The sequence below is a fragment of the Callithrix jacchus genome, chromosome 1, assembly GCF_049354715.1.
Source record: "Callithrix jacchus isolate 240 chromosome 1, calJac240_pri, whole genome shotgun sequence".
Lineage (NCBI taxonomy): Eukaryota > Metazoa > Chordata > Mammalia > Primates > Cebidae > Callithrix > Callithrix jacchus.
The window spans coordinates 146,135,564-146,152,270 of record NC_133502.1 but is presented as its reverse complement, the minus strand read 5'-3'; the positions used below and the strand labels follow the sequence as shown (position 1 = coordinate 146,152,270).

The following is a 16,707-nucleotide window of genomic DNA, read 5'->3' as shown; positions in this document are numbered from 1 at the left end:
CCATAACCTTAGCTACTTATTGTCCTCCCTCTCCCAAAGAACTGCCCCCACATTCAGCATAGACATGAGGAATGGAGCCTGTATTATTAAAATAGGGCTTCCTTCTTTAGTGTCTGAGTGGCCTCCAGGGAGGTCATGATAGGGGACAACCATTGTCAAACTAAAACAAACTCACTGGGGCCTATAACATCACCAGCCCAGGTCCAGGATGGAGAGGTGGGGAGACAAAACTCCTCAGCCATGTACACAGCAAGGGGCACAGGAAGTTTCAGGGGACTGAGCCCAGTGGCTGTGGTAGTATGATGGTGACATCAGAGGGCTAGCAGCTAAAGTGGTATCAATAGGGATGTAATGGAACAAGGGACAGTATACCCCTTGTTGGATATCCTGATTGACAGAGCCACTGATTGATAGAGCTAGACCTTATCTTTAAAAAAAAAAAAAAAAAAAAAAAAAGAAAGAAAATAAAAAAGCTGAATTTGGCTGAGTGTGGTGGCTCACATCTGTAATCCTAGCACTTTGGGAAACCAAAGTGGGTGGATTGCTTGAGCCCAGGAGTTTGAGACCAGCCTGGGAAAGATTGCAAGACCCTGTATTAAAAAAGAAAGAAGCTGAATTAAATCCATTCTTCTTTGGCTCCATGGGGCAAAATTATAGCCAAAAGTTATAGGAAATTGCATAAATAAGAGCTTTTTAAAAAAAGATTGTTTATCATATTCATAACAAGGCCCGTGATTAAAAGAAAAAAGTTGCCTTACTGTTTTATTATTATTATTATTATTATTATTATTATTATTATTAGAGACAGGGATTCCCTTTTGTCACCCAGGCTGGAGAACAATGGTGTGATTTCAGCCCACTGCAACCTCCACCTCCTGAGCTCAAGTGATTCCTCTGCCTTAGCCTCCCGAGTAGCCGAGACTGCAAGTGCACGCCACTGCGCCTGGCTTATTTTTCTATTTTTTATAGAGATAAGGTTTCACCATGTTGCCCAGGCTGGTCTTAGATTCATGAGCCCAAGCCATCTGCCCACCTTGGCCTCCCAAAGTATTGGAATTTATAGGAGTGAGCCACTGTACCTGGCCTGCCTTACTATTTTAGAGATAAAAAAATTTCTGTTTTTAAAAGATGGAATACATTGCCTTATAAGGAGCAGGCTTCCCATCACCAAGGTATCCAACAAGTCAGGTAGGCATGTGGCAGAGGGGTTTCAGCATCAGCTGAGGGACTAGATGTGGTCTGGTTTCTTCCAGCCCAGGGTGCCTGCCTTTCACCACATATTAGAAGTTTCCATAGGCCAGACACGGTGGCTCATGCCTGTAATCCCAGCACTTTGGGAGGTTGAGGCAGGCAGATCATGAGGTCAGGATTTGGAGACCAGCCTGGACAACATGGTGAAACACTGTATCTACTAAAAATAAAAAAATTAGCTGGGCATGGTGGAGGGTTCCTATAATCCCAGCTTCTTGGGAGGCTAAGGTAGGAGAATCACTTGAGCCCAGGAGATGGAGGTTGTAGTGAGCTGAGACTGTGCCATTGCACTCCAGGCTGGGTGACAGAGCAAGCCTCCTTCTAAAAAAAAAGAATAAGTTTCCATAGGTGTCGGGAGATACCAACTTTCTTAACTCCAGATTGGTGGGTTCTGATTTTTGGGGGTCCATACCCTCTTGTATTGATTTGTGTAATCTGCCATTTTAGCCCTCTGTGCCTCAAAATGAAACAATTCTGGTGAAATTGGAAGGAAATGGGAATTAATTTAATGTGAAAGAGAAATACAGTTTGGAATAACTGACTTACACAGATCACAAAACAGATAGGAGACAAACCAGGACTTGATTCTGCTCTCCAGATTTGAGCTCCCAAGTCCTCCTTTTCCCCACATCGCTCTTGTGTCCAAACACCAGACTGTGAGGGCAGCGAAGCACCTGACTGCCATTCTTGGTCCAGAGGTTTTCACAGCTCATTTTTTTAGTGTTAGGGGCCAAATCATGCCCTCCTAAAATTCGTATGTTGAAGTCCTAACCCCCAGTACCTCAGAATGTGACTGTGTTCAGAAACAGGGGCAATGCAGAGGTGAGTTATTAAGATGAGGTCATTAGGGTGGGCCCTAATCCCAGACGGCTGGAATCCTTAGAGAAAGGGCAGCTGGGCACGATGCAGTGGCTCTTGCCAGCAATCCCAGTGACTCAGGAGGCTGAGACGGGAAGATCACTCAAGCCCAGGAGTTTGCAGCTACAGTAAGCCGTGACCACGTCACTCTACTACAGACTGGGTGACAGAGAGAGACCTTGTCTCAAAAAAAAAGAACAAGGAAAAGGGGCCAGGTGCAGTGGCTCACACCTGTAATCTTAGCATTTAGGGAGGCCAAGGCAGGCAGATCACCTGAGGTCAGGAGTTCAAGACCAGCCTGGCCAACATGGTGAAACCCCCCTTCTACTAAAAATACAAAAATTAGCTGGGTGTGGTGGCACAAACCTGTAATCCCAGCTATTCAGGAGGCTGAGACAGGAGAATCACTTGAACCTAGGAGGTGGAGGTTGCAGTGGGCCAAAATCATGCCATTACACTCCAGCCTGGGCCACAAGAGCAAGACTGCTTCAAAAAAAGGGCAGTTTGGACATAGATACACACATACACAGGGAGAACGCCATGTGAAGAGACACAAGGAGAAGATGGCTGTCCCCAGCCAAGGAGAAAGGCCTGGAGCAGCCTCAGAAGGAACCCACCCTGCTGACACCTTAATCTTGGACTTCTAGCCACCAAATTTCTGTTGTTTAAGCCACTCGGTGTGTGGTACTTGGTCATAGTAGCCCCAGGAAAGGAATACATTTGGTCATTGAGGAAACATTCACTGAGTACCAGTGTACTAGGCCCAGCAAGAGGAATCAGACACATGGCCCAGAGTGCTATCTGGCAGGGGAAATAGGACAGGGGGCAGAGCAGCCAGTGCCAGGGCCAGTCATCACAGTCATCCAATGAGAAATCCAGGGAAGGAAGCCTCCTGCCTGCCAGGCTGTCTGGGTTAACGCCTTTGCTCTGGTTCTTGGGATGGAACACTGGGATGGATTTTGCTGGTGCAGGTAGGGAAACAGACAGAGGAGGCAGCATGAACAAAGTTAAAGTGTGACAGTGTGCAGACATCCAGCTAGGGCATGTGGGGACTATATGAAAAGAAGGCTGAAATGTGGGTTAAGAGCAGGTTGGGGTGGGATGATGCCAGGAGTGCTCGGCAGGCTCTGGGAATTTAGAGAAAGTTCCTGAGCTAGAAGCTGCTGAGAGCACCAGCTGTGTGGTCACTTGAGTGAGCAGTGGTGGGGAACAAGCTGGGGGTGTGGACCAGCACTGAGGGCTCTCAGGTGGTCAGTAATGCAGACGCAATCAGACCCAGGAGAAGCTGTCACTGGGAACTTGGATTTCCTCAGCCTCCTTTGTCTTACACTTGCTGAAAGCACCTGCATTGTGGAGAGTTCTAGGTTTCAGAAGTTCCCATCCACTGAGACAAGCTTCGCCTAAGTGGAGTCCCAGCAGTCCCGTTAGCTGCCTCACCCCCAGCCTTTCCCAAGAGTAGCATAAGGGAGGCAGGGAAAGAAGTCAGCCTTGATCTGTATTCAGGGACTTTGCAAGTGACCTGAGCCTTATCTGAAAGATGGAGTCAGGTCCTCACACTGCCTCCTTTGAACAAGACAATGCATGTGAAAGAGGCTGTAAACTGCAGTGAGCCATGGGCACATCAGGGGCCATCATTCCTTTTGTCAGAAGTAGGGCTCAGGCAGGTCAGTGGCTGGTAGACCTGAGCTTGGCAGGGTGGTTGTAGGTAGGATCTGGAATTAGCTGGTGGGGAACTAGGTGTCTACAGAAGCAGGAAACAATAGCCCCATGTCACAGCAGAAAGGGCAGATCGAGCCCTGACTCAGTCACTGGAATGGACAAAGCCAAGGGCTGGATAGGAATTCCCATTCCTCGGGCTGGCAGGTCCTTCACCCACTGTCAGACTCCCCAGTGCCAGGTCACTCACGCTGCTCAGATGCTGGGTTCTCACCCACCCAATGCTACTGTCACTCCCAGGTGAAGCTGGTCTAGCACCAGCTATGCAGAACCACTTCCTGGGATTTCTCATGTACTCAGGTCCTGGCTGGAGGCATGCTAGCACAGTCTGCCACCGACAGAGGCCCATGGCATAGGCTCTCCCTAGCTCTTAAGTTACTCCTCATGGGTGTCGTGCACTGTCATGCTTATTGGCTCAAAAAGTGGGCAGGACACTCCCAATTTATTTATTTATTTATTTATTTTGAGACGGAGTTTTGCTCTCGTTACCCAGGCTGGAGTGCAATGGCGCGATCTCGGCTCACCACAACCTCTGCTCCTGGGTTCAGGCAATTCTCCTGCCTCAGCCTCCTGAGTAGCTGGGATTACAGGCACGCACCACTATGCCCAGCTAATTTTTTGTATTTTTAGTAGAGACGGGGTTTCACCATGTTGACCAGGATGGTCTCGATCTCTTGACCTCGTGATCCACCCGCCTCGGCCTCCCAAAGTGCTGGGATTACAGGCTTGAGCCACTGCGCCCGGCCAGACACTTCCAGTTTATAAATGAGAAAGCTGAGTTCCCAGAAGCAAAAGGTCTTTTGCAAGTTCTCTAAGATGGTATATGGGAGGACTCCCACAGTGTGAAATTATCATAAGAGTGGTAGCTGTATTATTTATTTATTAAAATTTTTTTTTGAGATGGAGTTTAATTCTTGCTGCCCAGGCTAGAGTGCAATGATGCAATCTTAACTCACTGCAACCTAGGTCTCCTCGGTTCAAGCGATTCTCCTGCCTCAGCCTCCCAAGTAGCTGAGATTGCAGGCACCCACCACCATGCCTGGCTAATTTTTTGTATTTCTAGTAGAGACAGGGTCTCACCATGTTGGTCAGGCTGGTTTCAAACTCCTGACCTCAGGTGATCCACCCACCTCAGCCTCCCAAAGTGCTGGGATCACAGCCATGAGCCACCGTGCCCCCAGCCAGTTTTATTTATAGTGCTCGCTGTTTACCTGTTTCCCTAAGCATTTTATGATTCCAGCTCTGAAAACTTTAGCTCTGTTCTTGCCCTGTCCTGAACCTTTGGAATCAGTGAGTCTTATTAGCTACTGTCTACTTGGGACTAAGGGAGAAAGAGGTGCACTGACTTTCTCATCAGAACTGTGCCAAGAGTGAGGGCCCTAAGGTGAGACATAGGCAACATATAGCAGCTTTGGGTTTAGGCAGAGCTGGGTTCGAATCCCAGCCCAGCCACCGTTACTAGCTACATGACATTGGGCAAGGCACTTCATCTCCAAACCCTTCAGTTTCTACATCCATAAAAGGAGATTACAGATTATTTTTCAGAAAAGTTGAGGACTAAATTCCTCTCAATCAATGGCCATTGATGGCAGATATATGTGCTAACCTGCTTCTGTAATGCTAAGTAGATGACCGACTAGTCTGACAACTTATGTGTATTCCAATGGCAGTTTCTGGAAGACACCTCCTTCACAGAAGTCAGTGCAGCTCTCATCTGGCTCCCTGCTACTGGTCTATCCTTTTCAATTCCATCAGCTATGTCAGAGCTGATGGAATTGAAAAGGAGGTTCAATCATGTTTCAATTCTAAACATAGCTCTGACATTTTCTACTAGCCCAAACCCTTACCTACTCCTTGAGAGTGTTAAGGGTTTGGGCTAGTTTCGGTTAAGGGTGTTAAGAGCATGAGCAACTAGTAGTATCCCTGTGGCTGGTTAGGCTCAGAGTGAACTACATGCAGATTTGTACAGCTGAAACCACCTGCAAACTCGCTTAGTTTGGGCCTCAAATTTTCCGTTGAGGAACTGGAGGCTCACAGTGGGGAAGTGATAGAGGGGGAGTAAATACCATCCAGTGGCCAGGTTGGGGCTAGAATATGGATCTCTAGATTCTCAGTTTGAGGCCTCCTTCACTATACCTCTACTCTTCCTCTGCCAGGGCTGGGGTTGGGGAATGCTGTCTTAAACACAGACACCCCAGGCCCCTCCTAGCCAGGGTCAAGTCCCCTTAATTGAATATAGAGTTAACTCTGGCCACGTGTGGTGGCTTATGCCTGTAATCCCAGCACTTTGGAAGGCCAAGTCAGGATGATCACTTGAGCCCAGGAGTTTGAAACCAGCTTGTGCAATATAGTGAGACCTCATCTCTACCAAAAATATTTAGCCAGGCATGGTGGCACACGCCTATAGTCCCAGTTACTCGGCTGAGTTGGGAGGGTTGCTTGTGCCCAGGTTGAGGATGCAGTGCACCGTGATTGTGCCAGTATACTCCAGCTTGAGCAAGAGTCAGACTGTCTCCAACAACAAAAAGCAATAGAGCAAGAATAGTATTTTCTCCATATGCCCTCCCAACACCCCTGGAACAAGTTATAAAATACCCACTTGATCAGATTATCAAGCTGACCTAATTGGCTCTGAGAACTTCCACACCCACTGCAATCTTGGTGGTTTTCCTGCAGAGCAACTGTTGGGTGGCTGAAGCTTAAGTCTGCTAGTAACTTGACGCCCTTTCCAAACTGTCAACACAGCGGTATCAGGCTCATTAAAATTGATGTCAGCACAATGCAACAGAGCTGGAGAAAACTGGAAGGTCATAGCATAGTGTACAACCCCTTTGTGCTTCCGTCTCACTTTTCTCTGGTGATGGGGTAGGTAGTGTAGCCCAAATAGGAATGCCAGGAACAGGACTCAAGTCTCCTGTACATATCGTGGAATATGTACCAGGAGTCCTGGTGGTGGTGATACAGGAGCGGGTAGGGTTCAGTATCTTACACAAGGTGGTTTGCACATTTCCACACTGGCCAGTGTTATTCTTCAGGCGCTGGACTCCTGAAGCAGGAGTGAACTAATGGTAAGAGCACAGGTTGGAAAAAAGGCACCATGGTTTCTAGGCTGGGTTCTTTACTACTTCACAAGGACACCTTTGGCCAGTCCTGGATCCTCTTACGCCTGTTTCCCCATCTCTACAAACAATAGCTTCAACATTTTAAAGCATGAATCATAGCTTCAAAGAGATGACATGCCAGTGTATCACACACGTAACAGGTGGGTATGTGGAACACACCTCCACCAATCTCAGAGCAGTTAGTCAGGACCAACCAGCCATCTAGCCCTTCGTAGCTGCCACCCAGCTCAGACATTTTGTAACTTAATTTACTGCAGAAGCTGGAAGCAAACCCTCTCAATGTTCTCCTTCAGATGGGAGACAACTCCAAAAATAGTCTGCTGTGTGACCTCATCACCAAAAAGCTTGCTTCTCATAAAGACCATGTCAAAGGCATCCTCATCACTGGCCACATAGGTCAAATCAACATTTTACTATAATGCACAAAAAGGGTTTGACCTTCAAGGCCCTCTGGAAGGGCCCAAATGATTTGTCCAGTATCATCATCTATTCATGTGTTGTCAAATCTACTTGTATCTAACTGTACTTAACAATTTCCTACCTCTAACCTCTGCTTACCAAGATACTCCCCACTTCTTTATTCCTGTTTATAAATGCTATTCACACTTGCATGTGCAGCTCAAGTACTTTTCTAAGAAGCTTCCCTCCCTCCAGGTTGGGTGCTACCTCTACAGCCTCTGAACTACACTAAAAGTTACCTAAACCTTTTGCTCCTAAGTCCTAATAAGTATTACTTGTGTTGATGTCTTTTCTTCTTGACTAGTTACTGTGAGCACCAAGGGCAGGCTTCTCGCTTTAACCCAATTCCCTTCCCTTTTGCCTAGCCAATGAGCCTATGGGCTTGGTCGATATTGGAAACTTCAAAAAGCAAACAAACAGGGAAAATCATCACTCAAAGTTACTGTGTTTGACAAATAAGCAAAACCTTAAGGACAAACCTAGGCTACAGAAGAAACCATTTTGCAATGTATTGAAAGTTTGCTAAAATGGCCTTATGGTTGGGGAAAATAAAGTCATACCAGTAAAATCAGAAATCAAATTCCATTTTCTTTGCAAAAAAGGAACTCCATTTTAAAGTCTATGGGAGACTTTGATTTTGAAGTACAGTATTTGGGGGCTCCATTGAGGCTGACTTTTGCTAATTATAAATTCAAACTCAATTCTAATTTTACATATTGCTTTTACATGCATCAAAAACCTCACTCATTCCAGTAGCTATCTATAGCTAAGATTTACTAAAACAATCCTCAAATCTTCCATTATCAATAATTGTATTGATGCCATCAATTTTCACTAAATGGTTAATTACTGAATACAGACAGAATATCCTTCTCCTTTCTTTAAGAATAGAGAAAATCAGCATCTTCTGGAAAACCTGAGTTGGTCTCAGGCAGTGCCTACCCCATGCTTGGTGAGGCTTTTCACCCCATTCCTTTTCACGCCTGTCTTGACAATAAACCATACTCTGCTCACCTGTCAGTCAAACCTTACATGTTTCAGCCAACCTTACATGTTTCAGCCTAGTGCAAAGCCCATTTTTTTCTTCAGACCTTCTTGTCAGTGAGGGTCACAAAACATCAGGCTACAAGTGACTTCAGAAACCATTTGGTCACACCCCCTCAATTTTACAGATTGGGAAGTAACCCAGAGTCAACACAAGGTCGCACAGAAAATCAGTGGCAGAACCAGAACTAGAATTCAGATTTCCTGGGACTCTAGTGAAGGCCTTTTGCTTTATACTATCTTCTTTCCCTTAATTCACATAATACTTGAACCTTATATTATTTTACTGGTTTTCAGGGTACCAGAGCATTCCATTTTGAACATTATTTTTAAAAGTCTGCTTCATTTACTCCCGGTCATCAATGAGGATTCAATCTAAATGCTCAAAGAGCCTACACATTTTGTGCAAGTCTCCTCAAAAGCTACTATTATAAAAATGCCAAACCAGTTCTTTGATGTGTTTTAACATGAGCTTACAATGAGAGTATAATTTAAAAATGTAAGCATACAACTAGGTTTTACCAAAGAGTAACGTGTTTATTTCACGTAAATTCTTAAAAATATTTTCTTGGCAGTTATCACATAAAATGTCCTAATGTAAAACAAAAAACTCATTAGAAAGAAAAGCATGAAAAAACAGACCCAAAATGTTAAGATTTTATTTACAAAGCTTTTTTGTTGTACAGAAAGTAAAAATGCTGTTACAGTCTCGGTGTAACTGGTAGCCACAGACGGCTGACTCACCAATCACAGCTATCCACGCTACAGCAAGAGTCTTACACAAAAACCTAACAATGCTTACAATTTTGTTGGGGTGAAGTCCACAAGCTTGGTGGTAGATTACCAAGAGGGACTACATGGAAGGAAGGCGGAATGTCACAGGAACTATTCTTTGGCTCTTTGGGTGGGTGGGCGTCCTGGGGTTTGTATCACAGCTACCTTTTTTTTTTTTTTCAACAGCTACCAAATCCTTGAGCAGTCCAAACAATACTGAACAGTTCTGTTTCTGCAGGTCATCTGGGGTCTTAATCATCTTCTCCTTCATCATCTGTTTCTCTCTTCCTCTTTTCACCTTTCCCACCTTCTTCCTCCTCTGAAAAGTAACAAAAATTGACTTTAGGACAGTTAGAAAGGCATTTTGCTTAGATTATTGCCAATGGAGGAAACAACAATAAAGTTTGACAGTTAGGAGATAAAACGATGTAAACTTGATCAGATTAATACAGGTGATATAGGAAGTTTATAAGTGGTGACCACAGAACCAAGAAAAGCTGAATGTACAGCACCAACTCAACTCACATAGGAATGTTAACCCAGTTTCCTCAATTTTAAGGTGTTTTCTTCTAAATGTTTCTTTTTACAAATCTATCAATTATTAAAATGCATACTAATAACTTGAGCTAGTTGGGCACAGTGGCTCATGCCTATAATCCCAGCACTTTGGGAGGATGAGATGGGTGGATTACCTGAGGTCAGGAGTTCCAGAGTATCCTGGTCAACACGGTGAAACCCCATCTCTACCAAAAACACAAAAATTAGCTGGGCATGCTCGCACAGACCTGTAATCCCAGCTACTCGGAAGGCTGAGGCAGAAGTGCTTGAACCCAGGAGGCAGAGGTTGCCGAGATCCCGCCACTGCACACCAGCCTGAGTAACAAGAGTGAAACTGTCTCCAGCAAAACAAACAAACAAACCCCCTCCAGCTATCTAGCATGTCTTCAAGCCATACTCATTTTCAAGTGATTTTGGACAAGCTTAACCTCCTTAAGCCTTTTTCAACTGTAAAATGGGGACAATGGTACTGACTTTAAAAGGTTATTCTGTTAATTAAGTAACACACAAAACACTTCTAATATTAACTAAAAAAGGACTTTTTAAAAGTATTTATGTAGTCAAGACACAGGGACTTACACATAGACAAATCTTTTCACCTAATAAAATCCATGGTTATTTTAATGAAATTAACTGTATGTTGAATCATGTTTCATACAGGTTCTTTAAGGCAGTGACAAGGTCCTAACCAGGGTATATCTAGTATAAATGTAATCGAGAGCTTGACAAAGTGGATGCTGAGAAACCATGAGCCAGTGGCACAGTGAACACCTGATTCTCTGATACTCAACCATGAGACTTTTATTTTTTGGGACATTGTCTCGCTCTGTCACTCAGACTGGAGTGCAGCAGCGCCATTATAGCCTCACTGCAACTTCAACCTCTTAGGCGCAAACAATATATGGGCTCATGCCTATAGTCCCAGCTACTACTTCCTGAGTAGCTGGGACTACAGGCGTGCACCACAATGCCCAGCTTTTTTTTTTTCAGAGTCTTGCTCTGTCATCCAGGCTGGAGTACAGTGGTGTGATCTTGGCTCACTGCAACCTGCACCTCCTGGGTTCGAATGATTCTCCTGCCTCCGCCTCCTGAGTAGCTGAGATTTACAGGCACATGCCACCATGCCTGGCTAATTTTTGTGTTGTTAGTAGAGACAGGGTTTCACCATGTTGGCCAGGCTAGTCTTGAACTCCTGACCTTAGGTGATCCACCTACCTAGGCCTCCGAAAGTGCTGGAATTATAGGCATGAGCCATCACACCCAGTACCAGCTTTTTAAATTTTCTGTAGAGACAGGGTCTATGATGTCCAGGCTGGCAAACTTTTAATACTATTAAATAAGTAATGGCTATTTCACTAGTCTTGGTTGTGGTGGGGAAAGGACTAACACTGATCAAACTGGGAAAGTGATGTATCTATTTATATATCCTGAAAATTATGGTTCAATTATTAAATCTATTTTTAAAAAAATGAAATAACTCCAAACACAGAAACCTCACACTTGGCAATAAATCAAATGGCTTTACATCGTCCCTCCATTTAAAACATGGGGACCAGGCTGGGTGCGGAGGCTCATACCTGTAGTCCCAATACTTTGGGAGGCTGAGGTGGATGGATCACTTCAAGCCAGGAATTCAAGACCAGCCTAGCCAACATGGCGAAACCCTGTCTCAACTAAAAATATAAAACTTCACTGAGTATGGTGGTACATGCCCGTAATCCCAGCTACTCAGAAGGCTGAGGCAGAGAATCCCTTGAACCTGGGAGGTGGAGGCTACAGTGAGCAGAGATCATACCAGTGCACTCCAGCCTGGGTGACAGAGCTAGACTCCATTTCAAAAAAATAATAACAAAAAACCCCATGGGGACTGAAGACCAACAGGACCCTTGCAATCAGACAAGAATAACTGCTGTAGCAGCAGGAAGCCTGCACTAGCACAGACACAATAATGGGATGATACAAACAAGAATGTGAATGTGTGTGTAGACTGCCAGAGCCAAGGATATTTTATTTTCTTCTTGGTGGTATCAAATTCTAAATAATAGATATTTTCATCTAATTTTTAACGAGAATGATCAAAATGCATGCATTAGGCCCACCTTCATCCTCATCCTCATCTTCATCTTCTTCATCAAGTCCAAATTCTTCTTCCTAGAGAATAACAGTATAATATCAGATTAACTCTGCCAAATCAAGAAGTGCAAATAGTACAAATTCTGCCAAACCGAGAAGTACAAATAAATGCAACAGTATCAAGCAGGAAACTGTAATTTTATTTCTATCTACTTGGATGTACCAAGACCCACTGATTTTCCTCAATGAGCTTTATTTTACAATTTTTCTAAAAAAAAAAAAAAAAAAAATTTTTTTTTTAGAAGCAGTTCATTCGCTAGATGTTTAATTAGTATATAACTTTGGATAATTCAAGAAATGATCTTAAAATCTGAAATTTCAAAACAAGTTTAGACAAAAATTTCTTTCTATATCCCATTCATATACAAAGCTTTTTTCATGACCTTAATGTCAATCATACACCTAATGAGAGCACATGAACCCCAAGACTTATTTTTATACTACAAAAGAGCATGCTTTTTGCTAACAACTACTGTTGTCTGCATGTTTCCCAAAAACCTCTTTGAGGGTCAAAGTCAAGACACTGCTTTTTCCTGCCCTCGTACAGCATTCATTTCCTCAGGGATACTCTATTACTGGGTATCCCATAAACTAGACTATGTGCTTTTTCAGGGCAGGACCACAATCTCATTTAATTTTATACCCCTAATTCTTTAATATAGTGGGAATATATTTACTGAATATATAAGAAATAGTTTAGACTTTGTAAACATATACTTCCCTACAATTCAATGAAAGAACAGACATACCATCAATTTTGAACATTTCCAGTTTTCTCACCACCCTGAATACTCAACTCATTCCTTCCCCGGAGAGGACCAAAACTCACCTTGCACAGCCAGGAACCATACTAATTTGAGTTCAGAAGGCATTCCATTTAATAGTTATTTAAAGGCAGACAAAAACTAAACCAGATTCATATTGTAAATCTATTTACAGGTATACTAATTTCTTCAAAAGGTGTTTTTCTTTTCTTTGTCATCTTTTTTAAACTCCCACTTGTTTTAATTACAAATAGGAAGGAGGGTAGAAAACAGCTGCACTGACCTCCTCACTGACTTCATCGTCGTCATCATCCCCTTCTACATCTTCGTCTTCATCATCATCTTCATCAAACTCCTCTTCTTCACCATCCTCATCCTCCTCATCCTCCTCATCTTCTCCTTCTAAAAACAGTCCAAATGGGATTCATTAAATATCCCCAATGCTCCACAGGGCACAAGGTGTTGGGGATCTATGGGCTGGCTCACAGAACAAATGCTGGTAAGGCCACAAACTGCAGTCACTTTGTCCAACAGAGTCCCATAAAATCAGAAAGCTAGAAGTCCTGGTAGACAAGACAAACACTCTAATTCTCACTGGTGACATGATACAATGGCTAAGATTTGCTTCAAAATTATAAGGACTGGGGAAGAAGATAAGGGTGTATACAAGAATAAAACAACATCAGCTATGACCAATTGCTGAAGCTGAGTGATAAGAACATGGGGGTTCGTTCTGCTACATATATCCACACCCCCCATCCCCGAGACAGTCTTGCTCTGTTGCCCAGGCTCACTGCCTGGCGCAATCTCGTGCAGTGGCGTAATCTTGGCTCACTGCAACCTCCACCTCTTGGGTTGAAGCAATTCTCCTGCCTCAGCCTTCCAAGTAGCTGGGATTATAGGTGCCCACCATCATGCCCGACTAATTTTTGTATTTTTGGTAGAGACAAGGTTTCATCATGTTGGCCAGGTTGGTCTTGAACTCCTGACCTTGTGATCCACCCCTCTCAGCCACCCAAAGTGTTGGGATTACAGGCGTGAGCTACTGCGACCAGCACGTTTTGCTGTATTTTTACCTTTATCACTGTCTGAAATTTTCCACAGTAAAAAGTTAAAAAAAATCATGTACCTTCTCTTGGGTGATGGTACCACCACAGTCAGTCAGCTGTTCAAACCAGGAACCCGAGAAACACCCAAATAACCCTGTGACTCAGGGAACAGGAGGCTGAGAGGGATCTGCATCTCTACCTGATTTGTGCAGACCTCTAGTGCGGCAGTTCTTGCTTCTCCTGGGTCCTAGAGCTCACCATGCTCTCACCTGCTTCTTGGTCTCTGCATGCTTTTTCCATCCCTCTTTGCTTGGCTAATTCAGACTCCACCTCGGAGTCTGTCAATACCACTTCCTTAGGCAGTCTTACTCAAGAGACCTCCCAATGCCAGGTCACAGGCTATCACATGAGTGAGAGTGCTTCTCCATTAAAGAACACTTTGCTTACTTGTAATTATTATTTATGATTTTTAGTTAATTTTTTTTTTTCCTGTGCAGATAGGGTTTGGCAATGTTGCCAGGCTGGTCTTGAACTCCTGGATTCCAGCAATCATCCTGCCTCACCCTCCCCAAGTGTTGGGATTACAGGTATGAGCCACCATCCTTAGCCTATTTATGATCAAAACAAAACATTTCTCTGTAAGGTCCAAGAGGATAGGAACTCTCTTTTTTTTAAAAAAACCACTATTTTCCACAGTGCCTGGCACATAGGAAATGCTCGAATATTTGTTGCCTGACCTGTCTTTGCTCTCAGGAACCGTCCCCTACCTTCCAAGGAATGTCCTTCACAGGCTCTTGCACATATGGCTGTTCTATCTGGTTGAGGTGAACTTAAATAGACAACAAGCACAAATCGTTTTTAGGAGAAATGGAAAAACTGTAGAAGGGAGAAAAGGACATAACATTTGGAAATAAGTGAGATGTCCTCTTCTCTGTCCATTTTACTTCCTTGTAACTCATTGTTTTTGCCTATCTCGATATGCTTCAAAACAGAACTATAAAAATGCTACCAGAGTATTATACCATTAATTGCACCCAAACTCCCTGATGCTTTTCCTCCTCCATTTTCTTGGCAATTTGTCTTATGTGCTGATTTTTAAAGAATTTAAAATAATGCTTCAACTAGAACAATACCACCAACTTCAGCAACATCACAACCAAGTATTCTTCATGCTGACTGAAGTGAAAATTAATCATTCTGCTTCCTCTAAGCCAGGGGTCCCCAACTCCCAGGACTGGTACTGATCTGTAGCCTGGGCCGCATAGATAGAGGTGAGGAACAGGCCAGTGAGCATTACCACCTGAGCTCTGCCTTCTGTCAGATCACCTGTTTGATTCCCATAGGAGTACGAATTCTCTTGTGAACTGCACATGTGAGGGACCTAGGTTGTGTACTCCTTATGAGAATCTAATGCCTGATCTAAGGTCAAACAGTTTCATCTTGAAACCATTCAGCCGCCGCCCCCAACTACCCTCTTCCCCCTCCCTGCATCTGTGGAAAAACTGTCTTCCATGAAACCAGTACCTGGTGCCAAAAGGGTTGGAGACCGCAGCTTTAAGCCACCTGAAGTGAGAAGCGTTTTATTCTAAAAGTGACTCAGAGTAAACAAACTCAACATGCAAACACAAGCTAGTCAGGAAGAATATTTTGTATAGAAAATATCCTTATTTTTAAAATTTTTAATATACATAAAAATCCTAGATCAAATGCCAGAAGTACTGAAAATCATCTCTTAAGTCTGTTATGATCAGAGATTATTTTCCTTATTAATTACAAATGAAATCTAACCTCTAGTTATTTGAAATCATTACCTTAAACTCTGGTCATATGTAAATGGAAGGGAAAGCTATTTTATTTCTAGTTGGTAATAACAAGCAGGTACCAAGTACCTACTAAGTGCCAGGCCCTATGAATCAAGAGGTTAAGTAGCCAAGATGATGGCTTTAGTACATTAGGACAGCAGTCCTCAAACTTTCGCAGCAGGGACCAGTTTTGTGGAAGACAGTATTCCACAGCCTGGGGGTGGGAAGATGGTTTCAGGATGATTCAAATGCATTATGTTTATTCTGTACTTTATTTCTATCATTACATTATACTATATAATGACATAAGTACACACCTCACCATAATGTGGAATCAGAGGAACCCTGAGCTTGTTTTCCCTGCAACTAGACAGTCCCATCTGGGGGCAATGGAAGACAGTGACACCGGAAATGTGTTGCTTAGGTCCAGTCTACTCCATAATCTTGTTTTGGTTGCTGTCACTGCAGAAAACCTTGCTTTACAAAGACAGGATAGTGGAACCAGGAGCAGGTTTTTCAGTGCTTCTGTGGCAGTCTCAGAATATTCCACCTTGACTTTAATCCAGAATATACGGAAATTTTGAAGCTGTCACAAACCATACTTTTAAGGCTACTGCCATTTGTGATTTCAATCATTTAATCCTCTTCAAGCATGGACAAAGTCAATTGACCTGGCTTATGCACAAATGGGTCCTTTCGAGTTCGAGGGTCTTTTGTGGTTGTGAGGTAATGCTCAAACTCTTTTGAAAGCTGAGATAGGTGATCATGCACCAGCTGAGAGAAAGAAGGTTCTGGCTCAGTCTCTTTCAATATCACTACTAATGTTTGAAACACATCAAAAATTCAAATGCTTGGAACGGAAAACTAAACACCGTATGTTAATACATGGACACATGGCAGGGGGGAACAACACACACAAGGGTCTTTGCAGGGGCAGGGAGAAGAGAGCATCAGAAAGACTAGCTAATGGATGGTGGGGTTAATACTTTGGTGATGGGATGATATGTGCAGTAAAACACCATGGCAGACGTGTAGCTATGCAACAAACCTGCACATGTACCCCTGAACTTAAAAAAAAATAAGTTTTACCATTCTGTATCACTGAAATGTTCTGCCAGTGGCAACTGTTATTCTAAAAGAAATCTCTGGAGCAGGCCTCGTAACTCAAAAACTCTGG

The 16,707-nt window shown here is 43.5% G+C and overlaps 2 protein-coding genes across 2 annotated transcripts in view; one reads left to right on the top strand and one right to left on the bottom strand.

Annotated features, from left to right (window-relative positions):
* Positions 1 to 16,707, top strand: part of TRIM14 (tripartite motif containing 14) — a 129,395-nt gene that overhangs the window by 93,762 nt on the left and 18,926 nt on the right. The window lies entirely within an intron of this gene.
* Positions 9,096 to 16,707, bottom strand: part of ANP32B (acidic nuclear phosphoprotein 32 family member B) — a 31,729-nt gene continuing 24,117 nt past the window's right edge. The window contains exons 5-7 of the mRNA XM_002743118.7: positions 12,963 to 13,081; positions 11,882 to 11,933; positions 9,096 to 9,543 (exon numbers count right to left, since the gene is read on the bottom strand). Of these exons, the coding sequence (XP_002743164.1) occupies positions 9,476 to 9,543; positions 11,882 to 11,933; positions 12,963 to 13,081 (239 nt within the window). The 3' untranslated portion in view covers positions 9,096 to 9,475. The remainder of the gene's footprint in view (positions 9,544 to 11,881; positions 11,934 to 12,962; positions 13,082 to 16,707) is intronic.